General features: G+C 41.8%; 1 protein-coding gene across 3 annotated transcripts in view; it reads left to right on the plus strand.

Moving 5' to 3' along the window:
• Positions 1-20,110, plus strand: part of SNX29 (sorting nexin 29) — a 1,557,993-nt gene that overhangs the window by 1,325,824 nt on the left and 212,059 nt on the right. The window contains exon 21 of one of the 3 annotated variants that reach the window (XM_085632107.1): positions 15,504-16,270. The exons of the other annotated variants lie outside the window; for them this stretch is intronic. Within the exon in view, the coding sequence (XP_085488233.1) occupies positions 15,504-15,537 (34 nt within the window). The 3' untranslated portion in view covers positions 15,538-16,270. Of the gene's footprint in view, positions 1-15,503; positions 16,271-20,110 lie in introns of those variants that run through there. 3 annotated transcript variants of the gene reach the window in all.

The raw sequence follows: 20,110 nt of genomic DNA on the forward strand, positions 1-20,110 counted from the left end.
GGCTCTATAGTAATTGCCATGTACTTTGGTATAGGTGACTTTGAGCCTTGGAAATTTAGGAAGACATGTGTGATCAGTCCAGTGGCTGCCTATGTGAGTACTTGGCTATTGTTTCATAATCATTTATTGCTTCTAAAAAAACTTTGGATGGGACCCACTCATGTACATATGTATATTTTTGTTTTCAGATTGTCTTATGGTTGCTCTAAAAGTATTTTCTGGTCCTGGTGATGATTCGATAAATCATGAGGGTTGAAATGCTGCCGAGTCACCTTTGGCAAAATTGGGATAAAAGCATTGATTTGCATTATCTTCTGTTACCTTGAAAAAATAATCTTGTGGGTATCTGTTTTTGGTTTCTGTTTTTGTGTTTGATTTACCTTTTTTGTTGAATTTTTTCTGGAACATTTGTGTTTTTTAATTATTTATTTGGCGAAGACATTTCTTTTAAAGTACAGCCCATCAAGCAAAATAAAGCAATAGCTACCCAATTACAATCTGCCCTAGATACCGCAACCTTAGCCTCCACTGTGTCAAATACACATGCAGCCAGATTAAAGCTAAGGCAAGCTCAGCAAAGCTTAAAAGACCACTTCATAGCTGGTGAAATAGTGAATCAAAATACTTGCTTTCAAAAAAGCTACGAGGAAAGTGAACATGTTGGCCGTTACATAGCATGGTCAATAAAGAGAAAGGAGAACAACAGGATTGTTACTTTTCGATGCTGCTAAAAACAAAGTTGTTACCCGGACGGAATCAATTGGTGAAGTTTTTTAAGCACTATAAAGAACTCTATTCTGTAACAGAAAAACCTACACCTGAAAGTATTAATAACTGTTTGAAAACTAAGCCGCTTGCCTTATCAATCAACCAATAAAAAGCAGCTGTTGTGCATATCACTTTACCCGAGGTGGAACATGCAATCTTAATGCGAAAGCTTGCGGGAGTGATGGCCTACCCGCGGAAGTGAATACACTATTTATACATCAATTAAGTAGATTCCTGGTTACTCTCTTTAATGAAATCCTCAAAGGCAAGGATCTTCCCAGCTCCTTCCCCGAGGCAGTCATCGTAAGCTCCTTGAGAAAGAATAACCCACTGGAAAGGCTTGGCGCTTATCGTCCAATTAGCCTGCCTAATTGTGATCTTTGTTAAAATAATTGGCTCCATTAGCACAAACTTTGTTCCATCAATCCCAAAAAGGCTATTAGCAATTTCAACGAAAATTAGGTTGCACTATGATTTGCTGACGTGTTGTGCAATTTATATAAAAAGGCTGCAGCATGAATTATAATTAATTCCAAAGTAGTGGGGCACAATACTACCAGGCGTGGGAGGAGACATGGTTGTCCTATGGCTCTTGGTCTCTTCGCGCTTTTCATTGAGTCCTTGGCCTGCGCACTGAGGCAAGAACCTAGTATTCTAGCCCAGGTCGACGGTGCAGTGAAGTTAAAATTGTGTGCAGACGATTTGCTATTGTACCTGGATTCAGAATAAATCAATATCCAAAATGCGTTTGCCAGAATTGAGGAATTTACTTGTATAGAAGGTTATAAAATCAACCATTCAAAGTCGGAAGCCCAATTATTTAATAGTTCTTCAATTTTGCCAGTCGAAATCCTGACCTGCCTATTAGATCTTTGGGGATTTATGTTACAACCTACTTTGCCACTCAATTGTGACTAAACTGTGGTAAATATTTCATTACCGGTACTATTTTTTATGCGGTAAAGTCTAGTAAGAATAACTCAGTAAATATAAGAGGCAGAATCCGTGGTATTAGAGGTTTTAAAAGGCTTTATTCCTATACAAAGGAATGCAATTCGAATTGCAGGCTTTCTATTCCATCACCACGAAAGTTCAGGAAGGAAGGGCATACATTATTGACAGATAAGCAGTTTTATAGAAAATGCATTACAGTGAAACAGATGCAAGAGGCGTAACAGCTGATAGTACAGATAAAAGGTGCATACGTAACTAATAGAGGCGGATATATGGGCGTAATTTAATAAACGTCATCATACATGATGTCACAAGTGGGTGGATCCATAAGAGAATCCTGCAATGTCAGCAGAAATATTTGGCAGAGATGCGCGCGCAGCCGCATGACGTGTGATTGACGTGCAACTAGAGGGTGAAGGGGACTTGACATTTAGCTCTACATGTGGAGACAGAAGTCTGGGGGTCATGTCAACCTAATCCCAAATCATATCTAATATCCTATGTTTTAAAGAACTGTGTTATCCAAAAGGAAAGGTTTCTAGGATAGAATCTATTCTATACTGACTGTTAGTGCGTGTACAAGCGTCTAAGTGTCTACATGAGATGCGAGGGGGTAGGAATATTCCATGGTAACGGGGCTATGAACTACTTGCATGAGGACAGCGAGGCCTGGCCCTTTGCACGGTAGCTGGAGGAATGTTTACATAAACTACTAGACAGGAATGCATCGGATGAGGAGCGGAGTAGATAATCTTGAAGGTGAAATACAGTTTTTTGGCAGGCAACAGGCTGGATCAGGCACCGTTAGCCGCGCAGGGAGTAGGACAAAGTTCATGGATACAGATGCAGGCTCAGACTGGAGCTTTCAGAGGCAGAAGGCAGGAAAAGGCTTGATGACAGAATTCAGGGCCTACTCGCCTGAATCTGTAAAATGTGGAAAGTGAACCACATAAAGTCAGTGGCCTTTCATACTTAGGAATGGAATATCTGACCCATTCATGGCGGATCTGAAAGAGGACATGTTGACGGTGGACGCACATATATTTGCGTCTTCAAAACTGGAACTGGAGGGAACATACATGTACTTATAGCATGCACATGGAGCCGTTGGGGTCTACGATAGGGGACATAACTGATCACAAAATTCATATTTCCTCATTCCCTCCTTGTCCCCTACGGACCCTCAGGAGATATCGATCTTCATCAATCCATCGATCTGTTCATATAGCATCATTTGTTCTTCTTTCTTCTTCCGGGATCTCGAACGAAAACTTGGATGTGGGATACACGATGTGGCACACAGACCACAAATCGCTGGCCCACATTGTAGACATAAACAGCAACTGAATAGTATGAGAAAGCCAATACCTAGGAAGGATAGGATTCTCCATCCCCAGGCTGACAACACGCCCCAGAACCAACCGGACCAAGTCCAGGTGCCTGGACTCTGGTGTATCTGGCTTACAATCTTATGAAGGCGAGTTATGGCTTTATATACTGACGGCGAATTTTCTGGTATGAAAATGCAGCAACTTGATCCGATGACCCTACAAGCTCCGCCCCTATCGGCCAGGATGACGTCAAGGACAAGACGATTTTGAAGCACAACAATCCGCATAGCAGACTGCTCTTCTGTTAAATTGCCTAAGGCGGAAATAGTTTCGTTCACTACTGCTTCAAGGGTTCTGGTTAATCTATGTATCAGCTTACTATTAGTGACTGTACCTATATAGGGAAAGAAACCTTTATTGAAATCTGTGTATTTTTCCCATGCTGTTTCAGTGTAATCGACAATTGGGAGATCTCTCTGCTGTCTATTGTGTACTAAATGGGTATTTCTGTGATAATCAGGAGGAGCTAGGAAAACAGGTGGTAAAAGGAATGCTATGTAACAGGTACCATCCCAATCTAGAGGTAGACGTATATATGCGGTCTGGCCACATATAAAGTAGGAATGGCGAGAAGCTCTAAATGTAGACTTGCCTTGATCACTGAATTTTATTACAGTGGTGCATTTACTATGGCCCATGTGTATGGAACCATTCTTTCTTACACATAATTCCCCTTTTACTGGGAATACTGACATGGCGGGCAAGATTGGTGTAGCTTCAGATTCAACGTTCAGGATCATGAGGTTAAGTGTAAAATTACCTAATCCATATACTTCATTTTCTAGATCAGTTCCTGTTCTTTTGGGAAGTCCCTCCTTGTTAGGGTAGCAGACTTTAAGCAAAACTAGGTTCAGGTTTCCCCATACCCAGTTGTCTTGATAAACTGCGGAATTTGAATCTAGGGAATTAATCAAACTAAACCATGCTCCACAGGAGCCATTGTGTGTGAACGGATAGGGAAAGAGGGGCAAAACTCCCTTATAGTTCTGATAGGGAGGGAGTCGGCCACATATCCAACAATTTGTGGCATTGCTGGTCTGATGGGAATGATGTAACATACTAATGAATGTGTTATTGCGCAGCGCAAATCTATAGGACAACTCATGTGGAGGTAATTCGCTAAAAGAATGTTCTGCAGTTACATTGTAAACACGCTTAAGAATAGGGTAATACATGTGCAATAGTATGCTGACAATGATGATCAGAAGACTTAGAAAAAACAAAATTAATAATGGTACTGTGCAGTGACTACGAAGTGATTTACAATACGCATGCTTCTTAAGCTGCATCTGTTGATTTCTTTCTCTATTCCGGTCTAGAGGATACATGTCAGAGACAAATTCAACCGATTCACCTTGGAGAGGACTTAAACAATCAAATTGTCTGACTTACTAGACCTTAATTTTAGTTTGTAAAGTTCAGTGTTTGTTAATTCAGCCAAGGGGAGCTTTGAGTCTGTCTGTGAGGGAATGCAGGGCTGAGCGTTCACACTAGATGGTAGTCCATAAAATTTCTTGATATGACTCGAGTGCAACCACCCTTTACGTCCCTCAATCTTCACGGCTGTCCTTGTAGTTAGTAGAACCAATTTTGGCGATGTCCATCTAGGCTCCAGTTGGGTCTTTCGGTCAAAATTCCTGACCAAAACCAGGTCGCCAGGAACCACGTCATGGGGCTTCACCTCAGTATTGTCGGGAAAAGCTGCGGCTACCTGTGAACGACAAGATTGTAGTGCAGACATCAAGGAAGCCAGGTAATCTGTCAGCATGTTACAGTCAACATCAGTGATTTTGCGAGGTATAGGCGTCCCCCACATATTTGGTGGTCTACCGAAGATCACCTCGTACGGGGATAGCCCTGTTCGAGAATGTGCTACCATTCTCATGTAAAAGAGCGCAACTGGTAAGGCTACTATCCAATCGACACCTTTTTCTCTACATATTTTGGACAATCTAATTTTCAGAGTTTGATTATGGCGTTCCACGAGACCTGCTGCCTCGGGATGTCGGACACAGTGGAATTTCCATTGGTAGCCTAACAATAGGGAAACGTGTTTCATTAGTTCGGATGAGAACGGCTGGCCGTTATCTGAGTAGACAACACGTGGTAAACCGTACCGTGGGAAGAATTCTCGAACTAACTGTTTGGCAGTAGTTGGGGCAGTGTAATCTGAAACCGGGTAGGCTTCTGTCCAACGGGAAAGAGCACAGACAACTACGAGAACATATTTGAATCCTCGACATCGTTCCATCTGGATATAATCCATCTGGAGGACTTCAAAAGCATGATCGGGAGATTGAAATCCACCCTGCTCTACGGGGATGCTTTTACCTGGATTAAACTGACAACATATCATACAGGTACGAACTTTTTGTTTAGCTGCTGCTCGCAAGTGTTTGTTGAACCAAATGTGTTGAATGCTGTCTAGCATAGCTTTTTCTCCTAGGTGCGCTGGACTATGTATTGTGTTAATGATGACTTGAACCATGGAGTCGGGAAGAAACCATATAGATTTTTCCTTCGTCATCCATCCTTGATCCGTTTGGATCCCTCCTAATTCAGTCCATTTCTTTATTTCTTCTGGTGTAGCATGTGTCTGTATGTCAATTACATCAAGGGCGGGATCCTTAACTGTCATGCAATATGTTGGTGTCGGAACTATTGTCTTTGTCATGTCAGTTGTGTGAGTCTGATTCTGAGCAGTCTGTTTAGCTGTTCTGTCAGCTAGGTCATTACCCTGAGAAATGATATCGGTAACTTTTGTATGGGCTTTGCATTTCATAATCGATATTGCAGTAGGTAGATGAATCGCGTCTAATAGGGCTTGAATGAGGGGTCCGTGTTGGATGTGGGCACCGTGAGAAGTTAAATAACCTCTCTCTCGCCACAGTACGCCGAAGTCATGGACGACTCCGAATGCATAACGTGAATCTGTGTATATGTTGACTTTCTTATTTTTGGCTTGAATACAGGCTTGTGTCAGAGCGATGAGCTCTGCTGCTTGAGCTGACAAAGTGTTAATACAATTTGTTTCAATGACTTCAGTGTCTGTTGTGACTGCGTAAGCGGCCACTAACTCTCCTGTACTTGTTCTCATACATGACCCATCTACATACAATGTCAAGTCTGGATCTGACAAAGGAATATCTGTCAAGTCTTGTCTGGGTTTCGTCGTGATAGTAATGACTTCGACACAATCATGTGCCAATGGATCTGTTCCGCTTACTGGCAACAGTGTGGCAGGATTTAACGTATTACAACGTCTGATTTCTATGTGTGGCTGAAACAATGTCAGTTCGTAACCGGTGAGTCTCGCTATAGTCAAGTGTTGTGTTTGTGTGCGGTTCAAAAGAACCTCTACTGCATGTGGTACTTGTACTGTCAATTGGTGTCCTAACACTATGGCATCGCTTTGTCTGAGTGCTAAAGCTGTTGCTGCCACCGATTTCAGGCACGCAGGAAGAGCCTGAGCTACTGGATCTAATGTACTAGAAAAATAAGCACATGGTTTGTGTGATCCTGCTTGTTCCTGAGTGAGTACTGACAAGGCAGTACCTTCGCGTTCTGTAACAAAGAGTGTAAACTGTTTACTGTAACATGGTGTTGCTAAAACAGGTGCTTGGCATAAAGCTTTCTTTAAGCTTTCAAAGGCGTGTGTATGTTCTGGAGTCCAAGGGAGGACAGTCGATGTGGCTGCCTCCTGTGTTGTCAACTGGATGAGTGGTTTTGCTAGAAATGCATATTGAGGGATCCACTGCCTACAGTATGAAGTGAGGCCTATAAAAGCCCACACCTCCTTTTGTGTCTTGGGTGGTGACATGTTAGCAATTAACTGGATGCGGTCGGATGTAAGCTGCCTTCCCTCCTTGGACAGCAAGTGCCCAAGGTAAACAACTCGCTGGACACAGAATTGCAGCTTAGAAGGGGACACCTTGTGCCCCTTGTCGGCCAGAAATTTCAAAACCGTCAGTGACGCTGTTTCACATTCAGGTTCGCTTCGGGCGGTGATCAGCAGATCATCGACATATTGAAGCAAGGCAGTGTTAACTGGCATGTGGATACTGTCAAGTTCTCGTTTCAGTGCTTGGCTATAGATGCTGGGGCTTTCTGTAAATCCTTGAGGTGCGCGTGTGAATTTAAAACTTCGTCCATTTAAACTGAATCCGAACAGATATTGACTTTCCGGATCTATTGGGACGCTAAAGAAAGCATTCTTGAGATCAATGACAGTGAAGAACGTTGCTTCTGAATCAATAGCTGTTAGTAATGAAGAGATATCTGGGACCACAGGGTATTGTGGTACAATACATTTATTTAATTCGCGCAGATCAATAACTAATCGATATACTGGTGGTGCTTTTGGATCCGTTCTTTTAAGAATCGGAATTATCGGGGAATTACATACATTGGAGTCGGTTTCGACAACCACTCCTTGTGCAATGAGCTCGTCAATGATTTGCAGTAAAGCCACAACAGCATCTGGTGGTAACTTGTATTGTCGCATTCGTGGTAGTACTACTCCTGTTTTCAGTGTAACTCGATATGGTGTAATGTTCATGCAACCAACATCAGTGGGGCCTTGTGCCCATAAATGTGTAGGTAAATTCTGCAGTCGGTGATCCATGTCTCTGGACACGTAGTGACCTTTAAAGTCACGTAAAAATAGTCGTACTCCTTCCGGAGAACAACATATTATGGCTCCTAGAGCTTTCAATGTTTTTATACCTAACAAGTTTTCTGGACATGATTTAGTAAGCAATAAATCTGTAGTACGTGTCAATGGACCGACCGTAAGTGGAAGAGGTTGTGTTACGTCATTTATTATAGGTTTTCCTGAGAATCCAAGGGAAATATTCTGTGAGCCTGAGAGGGGTGCCCCTGGAACTTCACTGCGTCGTATAGTTGTTCTGCTTGCCCCTGTATCAAGTAAAAACTTTCTGTCTTCCCCTAATAGTTCACTATGTACATAAGGTCCCTCTTGGTCTACAGGAACCTCTATAAGGGGTAAGCCAACTTCCCTCTCTAGGCTATTTCATGTGTATCGCTGATAATCGGGATAATCTGCTTGTGCGTACTGATACATCTGTTGTGTTGTTGCTTGTGTTGCAGCAATAGGCTGCGCTTGTGGTGGTGCTACGATCTGTTGTGGAGCTGCCTGTTGCGGAGCTAGTTGTTGCGGAGCTAATCTAGGTTGTGCATGCTGAGGGATTTGTTGTTGATTCTGATCCTGTCTAGGTAGACGTGGTCTTTCCTGGGTTCTACCTGTGGCAATATTATGTTTCAGGACTGGACAATCGTGAATATAATGACCTTGTTGTTTACAATAGTTGCATGTCCCTTTCGTTGGGCCTGCGGAATCACCCTTTTGATGACCATCAGCTGGAACTGACTGAGCAACAAGCATTTTCATTATTGTATCTTTCATACGTCTTTGTTCGTGTTCTTGTTCTTCTCTAATTCTATTGTGGTGATATTGTAACATCTGTAACATCTGTGATGGGGTATTACCTTGCCAGGTACTTTCGAATTTCAATACTCTATTCTTGATTTGCAGCAGAGAATTTTCAACTAATTTTGTTACAAACAGATGTGGATATGACTCGCTACTTGCTTTTATGCCACTATTTATATCAAAACATTTTTCAAATCGGGAATAGAAATCACTAGTGTCTTCATCTGGCTTTTGTTTACAGGCTGAGATTGCACCCCAGTCTTCCTTTTTCGTAGTTAATAAACGTGGCAGTACCTGTACTAGTAGCCCTGCTAGTGCTGTAGTCTTTTCCCCAAGCCCTGCTCCTGCAGCTCGGGCCCTTTCTTCGTTTTCTAATGCTGTCCAATCTATCTTTTGGTCTCCCACCTCCCATTCCTTTTCTTTTAGTTTCTCATAAACACCGGCGGGTAATAGGACTTTTAATATTTTCATAATGTCGGGGTAGGTATACTCTCCCATGAGTAACATGTCTTTTATCTCACGGTGGAAACCTGCTGGATCCTTGTCATGGCTGGGTACTACTTTCTTCATTTCTAATAATTCCAGTTTAGTTATAGGCGTGTACACAAACACGCGCGTAAAGTTATTACCGTCACCTCTGATTGGGTGCACTTCGCGTAACGGGTTCTGTCTGTCTATGTGATACATTTTTCTTCCCATGATGGGAACCGGAACGTGTTCTGGGCATACAAAAGTTAAATATTGGTTTCGAAATTCTAGAATTTCTTTAATCAAATCAGTACCTGACCCTCTCCATATATTCGTGAGTAGTTCTGTCAATATGTCAGGTAAGGGTCCTGGATCGGAGTGTTGGCTTTTATATAATATAAGGAGGTGTTGAATCATGTATATACTAGCTAAACGCTGTTCGTATGGATCAAGATTCAGAAACGTGTGTGCAAGTACATCATCATTGTATTCGCTGGGACTGTCAGCCCATTGTACTGCTGACCTGGCTAATTCTTGTTCGTCCATGGAATCGAGCATGTGGTACCCCCTTCGATCTCGGAGTAATTTATCAGCGGCTTGGAATAGGTGTTCAGGGGATCTTGTATTTAACATAGGGGTTTGAAAATGTCTATTACATTCTGGACGTATCGGACGTATCGGATCATTAAAGCCTCTATTATGGGGTCTTCCTCTACCTACATAAGCTATCGTTTCTAATTGTTCTGATTCTTGCTCCTCCTCTTCTTCTGATTCTACTCTGTCTGTTTCTCGTCTTTCTTTATGTATTCGTTCTACTTCCTTGCGGATCTTTCGACACATGGCGATTATACACGCCTGTCTATCATGTTTCTCTTCTGATATGTTCTGACCCCATTTGGCAAGTCTTTGCATGGTATCGTGATCTGCCCCGGGCCTGTCTTGATTCCTAATTATGCAATTTATGAAAAAACGTAGTAGTTGTCTTTGGACATCCACTTTCTGGTATTCCATAGCTTCATTAATACTTTCTGGACCTCGCCCTGTTTGGACAAAGCGATATATTTCGTCTAGGTGATCACCCATTCCTGGTATCGTCATTAAATATAATGTAGCTCGTCGTATACGTAGTGATGATATGAGCAATTTGTCCTGTCTACCTGGCACTGGGTCGTATCTACAATCCACAAGCTGTTCTTTAAACATGTCGGATGTCGCTAGTTGGGGTGTACGTTGGAGTGCTAAATCTCTAAGGGTCTGTTTATTTCGTGGCGGTGTGGCAAACATGTCTGTCGTACCTCCTGTAGCACCATCTGAGGTGCTAGGCACGAAAGGATTCGTTGGGCGTAGGATAGAGATTGTAGATGCGGGAAAAACTGTAGAAACGGACGGGCCTGTGGGAACTTGCGTAGGAGTTTGTAGTTGCGGGGATACAGACGGATGCTCTTGGTGTTGAACACCATCGGCAAGCGGTATGTGTGGTATGGCATTAGCATACTCGGGAGCTACGTCATCTAAATAGGAGGAAAGGAAAACGTCCTTTGCTGTTTTGGGATGTGTTTTGGGATGTACTTTTATCGGGAGCAATGGAGGAGTTAAGTCTTTTGGTATTTCCGGGGTAGCCTTAGGTAACCCTTCGGCCAGAAGAGGATACATACCATTCATAAGAGTGTTTCTTTGTCTATCTACTTGTTCTGAGTTTACTCGGGTACCTTCCTCAAGTAATAGATTTTCTCGAGTTTTATTTGAATTCTCTCTACCTTTCTCTTCCTGTCTGAGTGCTTTTTCTGTACGTCTATATGATTCTTTACGCCATAATTCAATGGCATCTTTCTGTGACTGTCTGGCTTTCTTTTTCCATAATTCTTCTTCTACTCTCATGATGCAATCTGCATCCCAGGTCCCCGCTGCGGGCCATCTCTGACTCTCTGGTAACTCTTTGGTGTAGTCCACCCATAAATCAAGAAATAATACGGCATCTAGGCCATGCTTATGATACATAAAGTACCCTGGAGTGTCCCTAGGTGGGATGGGAACAGCTTCTTCAAGTACACCTTTTCTAGTTTTGATCTGTCTTAGTTTCGAAAAGAGCGGCATTTTTAGACCTTATTACTAGAACACACTTGATACAAAGAACACAATAATGAACAATCATTCACACCACAATATGTAGAACGTATTTAAAACATTTAACACTTAACAGTTTCAACGAACGATGATAACTAATAGAAAACTAGTTACTGACATAATACTGACATTAGATAATATTTATTTATATGCTAGACATACTATATATACTGCTAAACAGTACAGATACACTGCTGAAACAGTGCAGACCGGATTTGTGTACCCAAACCCGTCTTGACCGGCACAGACTATGTGCACGTTAAATGCCTCCCCGGTAATGGTACTCACCGGGTAGCTCGGTAGGCCTCGGAACGGAACTGAAACTGGACCGGACTGGACTGGACTCGACTGGACTCGGAACTTCGGAACCTGGTGGGCCTCTGTATACCTCGGATCTTGCTCTCTCAGCTAGGCTCTGGTCGGGATACTTCGCACTTCTCACCGCCTCGTCTGGGTGTTGATCGCAGCCTCAGTCGCCCCCGCTTGGCCGGAGGGAGATACAGGAAATCCTGCAGGTACGCGTTTTTGTCCGTTCAGCTGTGGCAGGAGACCGGGCCTGCAACGCACCGCCGGCGCGTGAGATGAGAAAGTGTCCCTGTTCGGGCGCCAATTTATGTGGTAAATATTTCATTACCGGTACTATTTTTTATGCGGTAAAGTCTAGTAAGAATAACTCAGTAAATATAAGAGGCAGAATCCGTGGTATTAGAGGTTTTAAAAGTCTTTATTCCTATACAAAGGAATGCAATTCGAATTGCAGGCTTTCTATTCCATCACCACGAAAGTTCAGGAAGGAAGGGCATACATTATTGACAGATAAGCAGTTTTATAGAAAATGCATTACAGTGAAACAGATGCAAGAGGCGTAACAGCTGATAATACAGATAAAAGGTGCATACGTAACTAATAGAGGCGGATATATGGGCGTAATTTAATAAACGTCATCATACATGATGTCACAAGTGGGTGGATCCATAAGAGAATCCTGCAATGTCAGCAGAAATATTTGGCAGAGATGCGCGCGCAGCCGCATGACGTGTGATTGACGTGCAACTAGAGGGTGAAGGGGACTTGACATTTAGCTCTACATGTGGAGACAGAAGTCTGGGGGTCATGTCAACCTAATCCCAAATCATATCTAATATCCTATGTTTTAAAGAACTGTGTTATCCAAAAGGAAAGGTTTCTAGGATAGAATCTATTCTATACTGACTGTTAGTGCGTGTACAAGCGTCTAAGTGTCTACATGAGATGCGAGGGGGTAGGAATATTCCATGGTAACGGGGCTATGAATTACTTGCATGAGGACAGCGAGGCCTGGCCCTTTGCACGGTAGCTGGAGGAATGTTTACATAAACTACTAGACAGGAATGCATCGGATGAGGAGCGGAGTAGATAATCTTGAAGGTGAAATACAGTTTTTTGGCAGGCAACAGGCTGGATCAGGCACCGTTAGCCGCGCAGGGAGTAGGACAAAGTTCATGGATACAGATGCAGGCTCAGACTGGAGCTTTCAGAGGCAGAAGGCAGGAAAAGGCTTGATGACAGAATTCAGGGCCTACTCGCCTGAATCTGTAAAATGTGGAAAGTGAACCACATAAAGTCGGTGGCCTTTCATACTTAGGAATGGAATATCTGACCCATTCATGGCGGATCTGAAAGAGGACATGTTGACGGTGGACGCACATATATTTGCGTCTTCAAAACTGGAACTGGAGGGAACATACATGTACTTATAGCATGCACATGGAGCCGTTGGGGTCTACGATAGGGGACATAACTGATCACAAAATTCATATTTCCTCAAAACTATACCTCAACTTTGACTAAAGTACATTGGCTATTGAACCAATGGCAGCCATTAGCTCATACTATTTTGGGTTGGGTCACCTTAATAAAAAATACCTATTCTTCCTTTGTTTATATTTATTTTTGCCAATATTATGACCAAAGTCCCGCAGTCTTTTTTAGATGAATTTGATCGATTGATACATCACTTTCTATGGCAGGGCAAAAAACTCACACTAACTTAAAATGCGCTACAATTAGACATAAAAGAGGGAGGGTTGGCACTTCTGAGAATTAAAATTTACTTTCAGGTACATACAAGTCATTAACTTTTTAAATGGGAGCACAAAAGAATCTTGCCCATTAGCTCAAAGCATAAGCTAAGTCTATTATTAAAGGCATAGGCAATTGGTATAGTTTGCTACATCAGAAATGATGCGAACAGGTGAAACCTCCTCTTTTAAATACTATTGCAGCCAATACAATTTATAAGATCAATCAGGACCACTGTAGATTTTACAATAAAAATCTGTTTTAATGCTATTTGTACCACAAATCATAGAAAAATGTCTATTTAGCAAGTGGACGCTGTATCGTACCCTGCACCTTATCCAGAAGATGTATCGCTCATCCTCAGCTGCATGCATTAGGTGTGCAAAAGCTAATGGTGACTGGTTGCATGTATGTTTTACCTGTCCTTGTCCTATTACTTTTGGATTCAGGTTTTCAGATTTATTTTGCAAAAACTCCAGCTTAATATTCAACCAGATTCCTACAGTGCCTTATTTGGAATGAGCTCTCAATCTAGTGGTATCACCGTATGGCAACAACAATTTGTATTTGTCTCTTTGTTGATTGCTAGGTCATTCATATTACACGAAATGGAGATTTATCGAGGTACTTAAATTTGCTCAATGGCTAAATAATATCAAACGGTTGTAGCTGTATGAGAGTCTCTATGCTGCAAAAACTGGGTCTATAAAAACATTTGTAGAAATATGGAGATACCTGTCTGACTGAGCCAAGTTTTATAGCCCTCAGGGTATGATGATATGAATTGCTGACCCAGTAATTAGTTGTTAGTGGATTTGAATCATGGTGATTTTCTGTATTGCTAACAATTAGCGTATATTGGACTTTCTATTTGATTCCTCCCTTTTTTCGTTTCTTTCTCTCTTTAACTGCATAATGAATGATGTCATCTCTTTGTAAAGTATGTAATGACTTTTCTACTTAATATAAAAGAAATAAGATTTAATAAATGTGAAGTTATTGTTGAGTGTATTAATCAAACAATATATATGGGATAAAGTACTCCCAATTATTATATAGTTATTGCAAGTAATGGAGAAGTTCCACAAACATATACAGGAACAAAGGAAAGGCTGTGTACCTCTATATGGTCATGGAACTTTAATTTGACTTGTAATATCCTCTTAATGTATGGCAGGGGGTACTTTAACCTCTATATAATACATGCTCACAGGTTCACCCTTCTAAAAACTGAGTCATGCCTTGGTGTTATGCTCATTTATGTTCATTTCAGATTGGAAGAATGTAAGCAGAATCTATATTCAAAATTAAACACACCAAAGCAGTTATTAATCTTTTCAAAAAGATATTCGAATTATGTTAATGGAAGTCATGTAAAAAATTCTGTGGATCACATTGTGTGGGAACATGTAGAGAATTTATCTATAGTGTGCAAAAAGTAAACATGTTTGCATAAATATGTTCCTTCTCCCATCACTTTTTCTTTTTACAAAAACATGTTTTCGTTTTCCTGGTTTATACTGCTGGCTCTTGCAATAGGCATTTTGACATTAGAAATCAACTGCAATAAATTATTACAGCTAAGCAGTGGCATCATTTCTTTATTACAGGTGGCTAGAGAAGTTCCACCTTGATTGTAAAAAGGAAATTAGAGGTGGGCTTTTATGCAGGGACTACATGCTCTGATGTGTTTTTATTTGCCTAAATAGATTTGCAGTGAGTATAAATTAATGTTATTATTTATAGTCTTGAAAAGCACTGATTTAGCCGAGAAGCATATTGGCTTTACTTTGTGTTATAGATTAAATATTCTATAAGTTTTATAGATGTTTTCTTCTGAACTACAAATAAGTTGTTAAGTAAAGCATCTTCATCATTCAAAGAATTGTAACAAAAGTTAGTTTTGTTTCACCCATCTATATTCATGAATTTTGGTAATATGCACCTCCACCTGGCAGTCTTAGATGGCAGCCTTTCCATTCTAATACATTGTCTTTAATAGGAAATTGTTAATGGGGATACCACTCTTGAATGACTGACATCATTCAATACTACTCACACGCACCAGGTCAGGTTCCCATCTCTGTCATCATCAGTTGCATACATTGGTTGCCTGAGAGCTCATCTTTACCTCCAATCCTTTAAACAATGTCCGGCTTATGCAGATGTTTTTTAGCTACGATGTGAGCTGTAAATGTATGGTGATGAAATAGATGCTTCTAAACCTGTAATAACGGACAGAGGCCAGAAATGGCTTTGTATAAGAATTATTTCCTGTTTTTCAGCCCTAGACACTGCACTGCCATTCAATTCAAGTGACTTCGGACCACTGTATTCCTTCCGGCATCAGAAGGAATTTCAGAAAAACGTGGAGGCCTATATTCAGTACAAACCTTTTCTTCATTCCCTAAATCAGTGCAGGAAAAGAGGGTAATTTCAACAAGGAATGCCACCTCATTGGATCATCAATTTGCTGCTTCTGCCACAACATATCAATTTAGTCCTCGCTTTTGTAATTTCATCCCTAAACAAAAGGATCTGAACAGGAATCCCCTCAAAGTTTGAACACTGCAGCAACTGCAAAATCAACCACCCGTTTAATCTTTTTGATGAAAAGATCATATCAGATCACCTAAGCGATGATAGTCCTGAACTAGTTTGAACAGACTTCAAAACCATCTGCGCTCTGCTTAAAGCAGTGGGCTCCCGCTCCGCAGTATCTGACGACCAACAGAATACCAAAGGTCAGTCTACAAGACCAGATTATTTCACCACATACAAATGTTTTGGTGAAGGGCTCTGCACACTCAAGGCGAGACCCTCTAACATTCCTTGTCCTTCACTTTTGCTAGGAAAAAGACTTATGAAGTATTGTTCCGGAACTGAAAAAGTACTATGCAGTTAGCAATGAAACTGGTACTCATTGTAACCACTTACAAAGAATTAAATGTGGGTTGACCTTTCAGGTGAAGACAGAATGCTTTCACTTTCCTTATTTAGCAAAGATGTTTCCTGTCCTTAAAATGAAAATAAAAAAAATATTATTATTTGATTTCTCATTGTCATGTGAGTTGTAGACTTTCATCGATAATAGCTTATTGACTGTCAAGCGGTGGCCCTTCATGGTGAAATCTTACTTTGCATTATTTTATTTTACAATATGTTTGGCATGTTAAAGGAACATTTATATAAAATGCAATGCAACTATTCATTGTAGTGTGTTACAGCAAAAAGCAGCAAGATATTTCTCCTAGCTTCATTTTGTCAGTTGTCTTTTCGGCGCTTCTTTACTGTATCACATATATGTACTAAATATCTTATATTTGGAATTCATTTTTGTCGGTAACACCATTCTCAATGTAGTAGTGCTGATTGGAGTAACTGAATGCATAGGGTGTATGATGCTGGAACTAGAGTTTGCCATTAAGTAATTACGGACCATGTGTACAAAGCATTTGTTCAGTCACAAATGGCCCGATTCACAAAATTGGGCCGTTTGCGACCGAAAATATGCTTTTAAAATGTACAAACACCAAACTGCGATTTTAGGAAATCACAGTTTGGGTTTGCAAACAAAAACAGAATCACTATTTAGAAGGGGCGTGTTGAGAGCATCCCTTCCAAATAGGGAATCTGAACGGTATGTACTAATATTATGTGACCTAAATGCGGTCACAAAGCATTCGTAATTTACCACCAACTTAAAGTTGGTGTTAACTCATTCACAAATGGGAAGGGGTCCCCTTGTCACGCCTTCCCCTTTGAGAATGAAATTGCACCCTACCTCATTAATATTCAATCAATCAGGCATTTGTGAAGCGCATTACTCACCTGTGAGGGTCTCAAGGCTCTGAGGGAGGGGGGTGGATATCTGGTATTCATGTGGTAGGTCTAGTTCCAGCCCTCTATGGATCACTAATTACAAAATCAGGCCATATATATATATATATATAACTTTAGTACATTAGTAATAGCGATTACCAAATAGCTATTAACAAAAAAAATCGATATTTGGTAATCACTATTATTAATATTAGTACAGCTGGCCCTAGATAATTTATGAAATATATCACTCATCACTTATACTGCTTCCTCAATATAGGTGCCTTTAATCAACAATAAATATAAATAAACAGTATCAACATATAAGTATTTGAGATTTCATTACAGACATCAACACTAGTTAGTTTTTTAGTTTTCAGATTATTAAAAAAAATATGATGCAGTATTGTGCAGATTTCATACTAGTATTCTTTATTATAAGTCAGGCTTTTCATCACAATAATCGTTCATACTCGCTCTCCACCCTCTGTCATTAAGTTATATTCAACCACATTTTATTACATTTATTTACTAATCTGAACTCACCATTTTTATATTTGTGTCATGGCCAAGGGGAGTGGCTGCAAATGTATTCTCGTTTACTTAGTCTAAGATGTCTTAAATGTACAAGCTGGATCCACTGACTTTGTCATTGCTTGCCATGATTGGCCCAAAGTTAGGATAAAAAGGAACTCTCCGACCGGTTGCATGGCAGCTTCAGTGCTGCAGCAGGTCAGAAGCAACCTCTTGCATTCTGAAAGGTTGTTTGCAACCTCAAATTTGAGACTATCCAGGTAGCCATTTTGTGGCCAGGCCGCTCTGATGTAAAGGACAACAGATAGCCTTCCAGGGTCAGGTTCACAATCAAGCACCAACTAAAACACTTAAAAATACACGATGCAATAAAAATTAACAAAATGATTTGTGTATAGCATGTATGAAACCAAAAAACAAATATGTGATTGTGTGTACTTTGAACATGTGAATAGCCCCTCATGCACTGCAGTGGAAGGGAGAAAGGTACATCCAAACAGCCTGTGGAATGAGATGAAAGAGAAACACTCCTTTGAGCAGAGCCAATGCCCACTCTAAATATATTTTTCAGTATTGGTGGTCAATACACTGACAGATAGCTAAGGCTGCCTGGAGCCAGATGTGAAAAGGCTGTTATCCAGTATTAGGGTATCTTTCATAGATTCACATGCCTGAATCATTCCCTGTCGTCGGGATGGGAGTCCCGGTACATAAATAAAGTAATATCTCAGAAGACATATAGAGTAATAGGCCAAAGGCCTCACCTTAGTAACATATCCACATCCTTTTGTAAAAAAGGACCAAACTTTGGAGAGTAGCCAATCAGCTATCACCACCCTCTAGAACCTTCCTGGAAGGAGCTCTAGTCCCTCAGATTTTCTACCGCACGCCATGCTAAGGGAGTCTCCACTGAGCTCTGCTCAGCATTCCTTGTTTCTGGATTACCAGTGTTTCTCGCTTCGACTTTCCATTTTCTGGGTGAAGTTCTTCAGTTCCTCATGGCAGATACTGCTTCCTGTGGTAAAAAGAGACTTCATGTGGATGATCAACAAAAGGACTGTCTCTACTGCCTTTATCCGAACCACTCTTCAAAGGATTGTAAGGTATGTCGTACCTTTTCCTCCAAGACCCTTAAAGATCGTGAGGGGCGCCTCTTAATTTGGCTGCAGAGGCTTAAAGACAAAGACCCAGTATTGTCTTCTAAGGAAAGTGAGGGCTCGTCCATCTCTTCACAGTCCTTTCAGAAAAGACCAAGGGTGGCTTCTCCAGGCCCTTCGTCGCAGCCACCTCAAAAGAAGGCGCATAAAAAGTCTTCAGAGGTCCTTCCTAAGACTCTTCCAGCGAAGGTTTCTCCTCAGGAAGTTCTTCATGCCTTCAAAAAGCCTTCTTCCACCCCGTCGACGACAGCCTCGTCGACGGTGGCTTCGACGACGAGGAAATCTCCATCAACGGCATTGTATGTCACCTCGTCGACAACGACAGTTTCCACTTCTGTCACGTCTCATTCTCTATCAACATCGACGACGACAACTCCATCGTCGACGGCCGGTAGGTCTGTCTCGTCGACGCTGAAAATCAAGAAGACATCGTCGACGTCCAAGCTGCCGTCGACGCTGCGATCGCTGTCGACGACACCATCGACGAAGACTGTCCCGTCGACATCTACATCATCGCTGACGAGGACTCCGTCGACGACGGCTCTGTCGACGAAACCTTCATCATCGACGACGACACCGTCGACGACGGCTCTGACGGCGGCACCTCAATGTACTATGGTGCCCGTCCACACTTCACCGTCGACGACTATGCCATCGACGGGACCGTCAACGACAGCAGATTCTGACATACAAAGTACGTACGTGCACCTAAAAATCACCAAACGTACACTGACTCCGGCCCTGACCTCCCCTAGTAGAGTCCAGCTCTTGCCTCCAGCACATCTTTTAGAGGAAAAAGACTCTGATGATGGCAGTATGTTCAGAACAGCGACAAGCCCATCGCAACTGCACGTTAAATACCAAGACAGTTCCGATTATGAAGATCAAGGGCAGGAAGATCAGGCGGTTTCTCCTGAGGAATACCATCCGCCTCCACCGCCCATGGTTTTTTTGCCTGCTTCCCTGGTCTCTGACCTACAGTTCCTCATTTCGGACTATAAGCAGAGGTTCCCAACGTCTGCACCATCTCCGCTTCCGGTTGTGCCTCCAACACCAAGGCCACGGCCTCCTCCATTGAGCTTACAGTCTGAGCCTGTCACATCACCACCTCCACTTTCTACAGACGATGAAGAGGAGGAAGGCCATGAAGAAGGGGAACTTCAGGATTCTCAATCTAATCGGGACGAGGGAGATGATTACATACTTTCCTGCCCAGCTTCTCCCGTGCCTACCACAGCTGACTCGCCTCCGGAGGACATTGGAGGCTTTCACAATATCGTGGAGAGAGCGGCGCAGCGCTTCCAAATACCTATGCCCTCACACCAACAGGATTGTTTCCTCTACGATTTTAAAGAGCCTTTTAAGAAGTCCGTTAAATC

Source organism: Triturus cristatus, chromosome 10 (assembly GCF_964204655.1).
Source record: "Triturus cristatus chromosome 10, aTriCri1.1, whole genome shotgun sequence".
NCBI classification, from domain to species: Eukaryota; Metazoa; Chordata; class Amphibia; order Caudata; family Salamandridae; genus Triturus; species Triturus cristatus.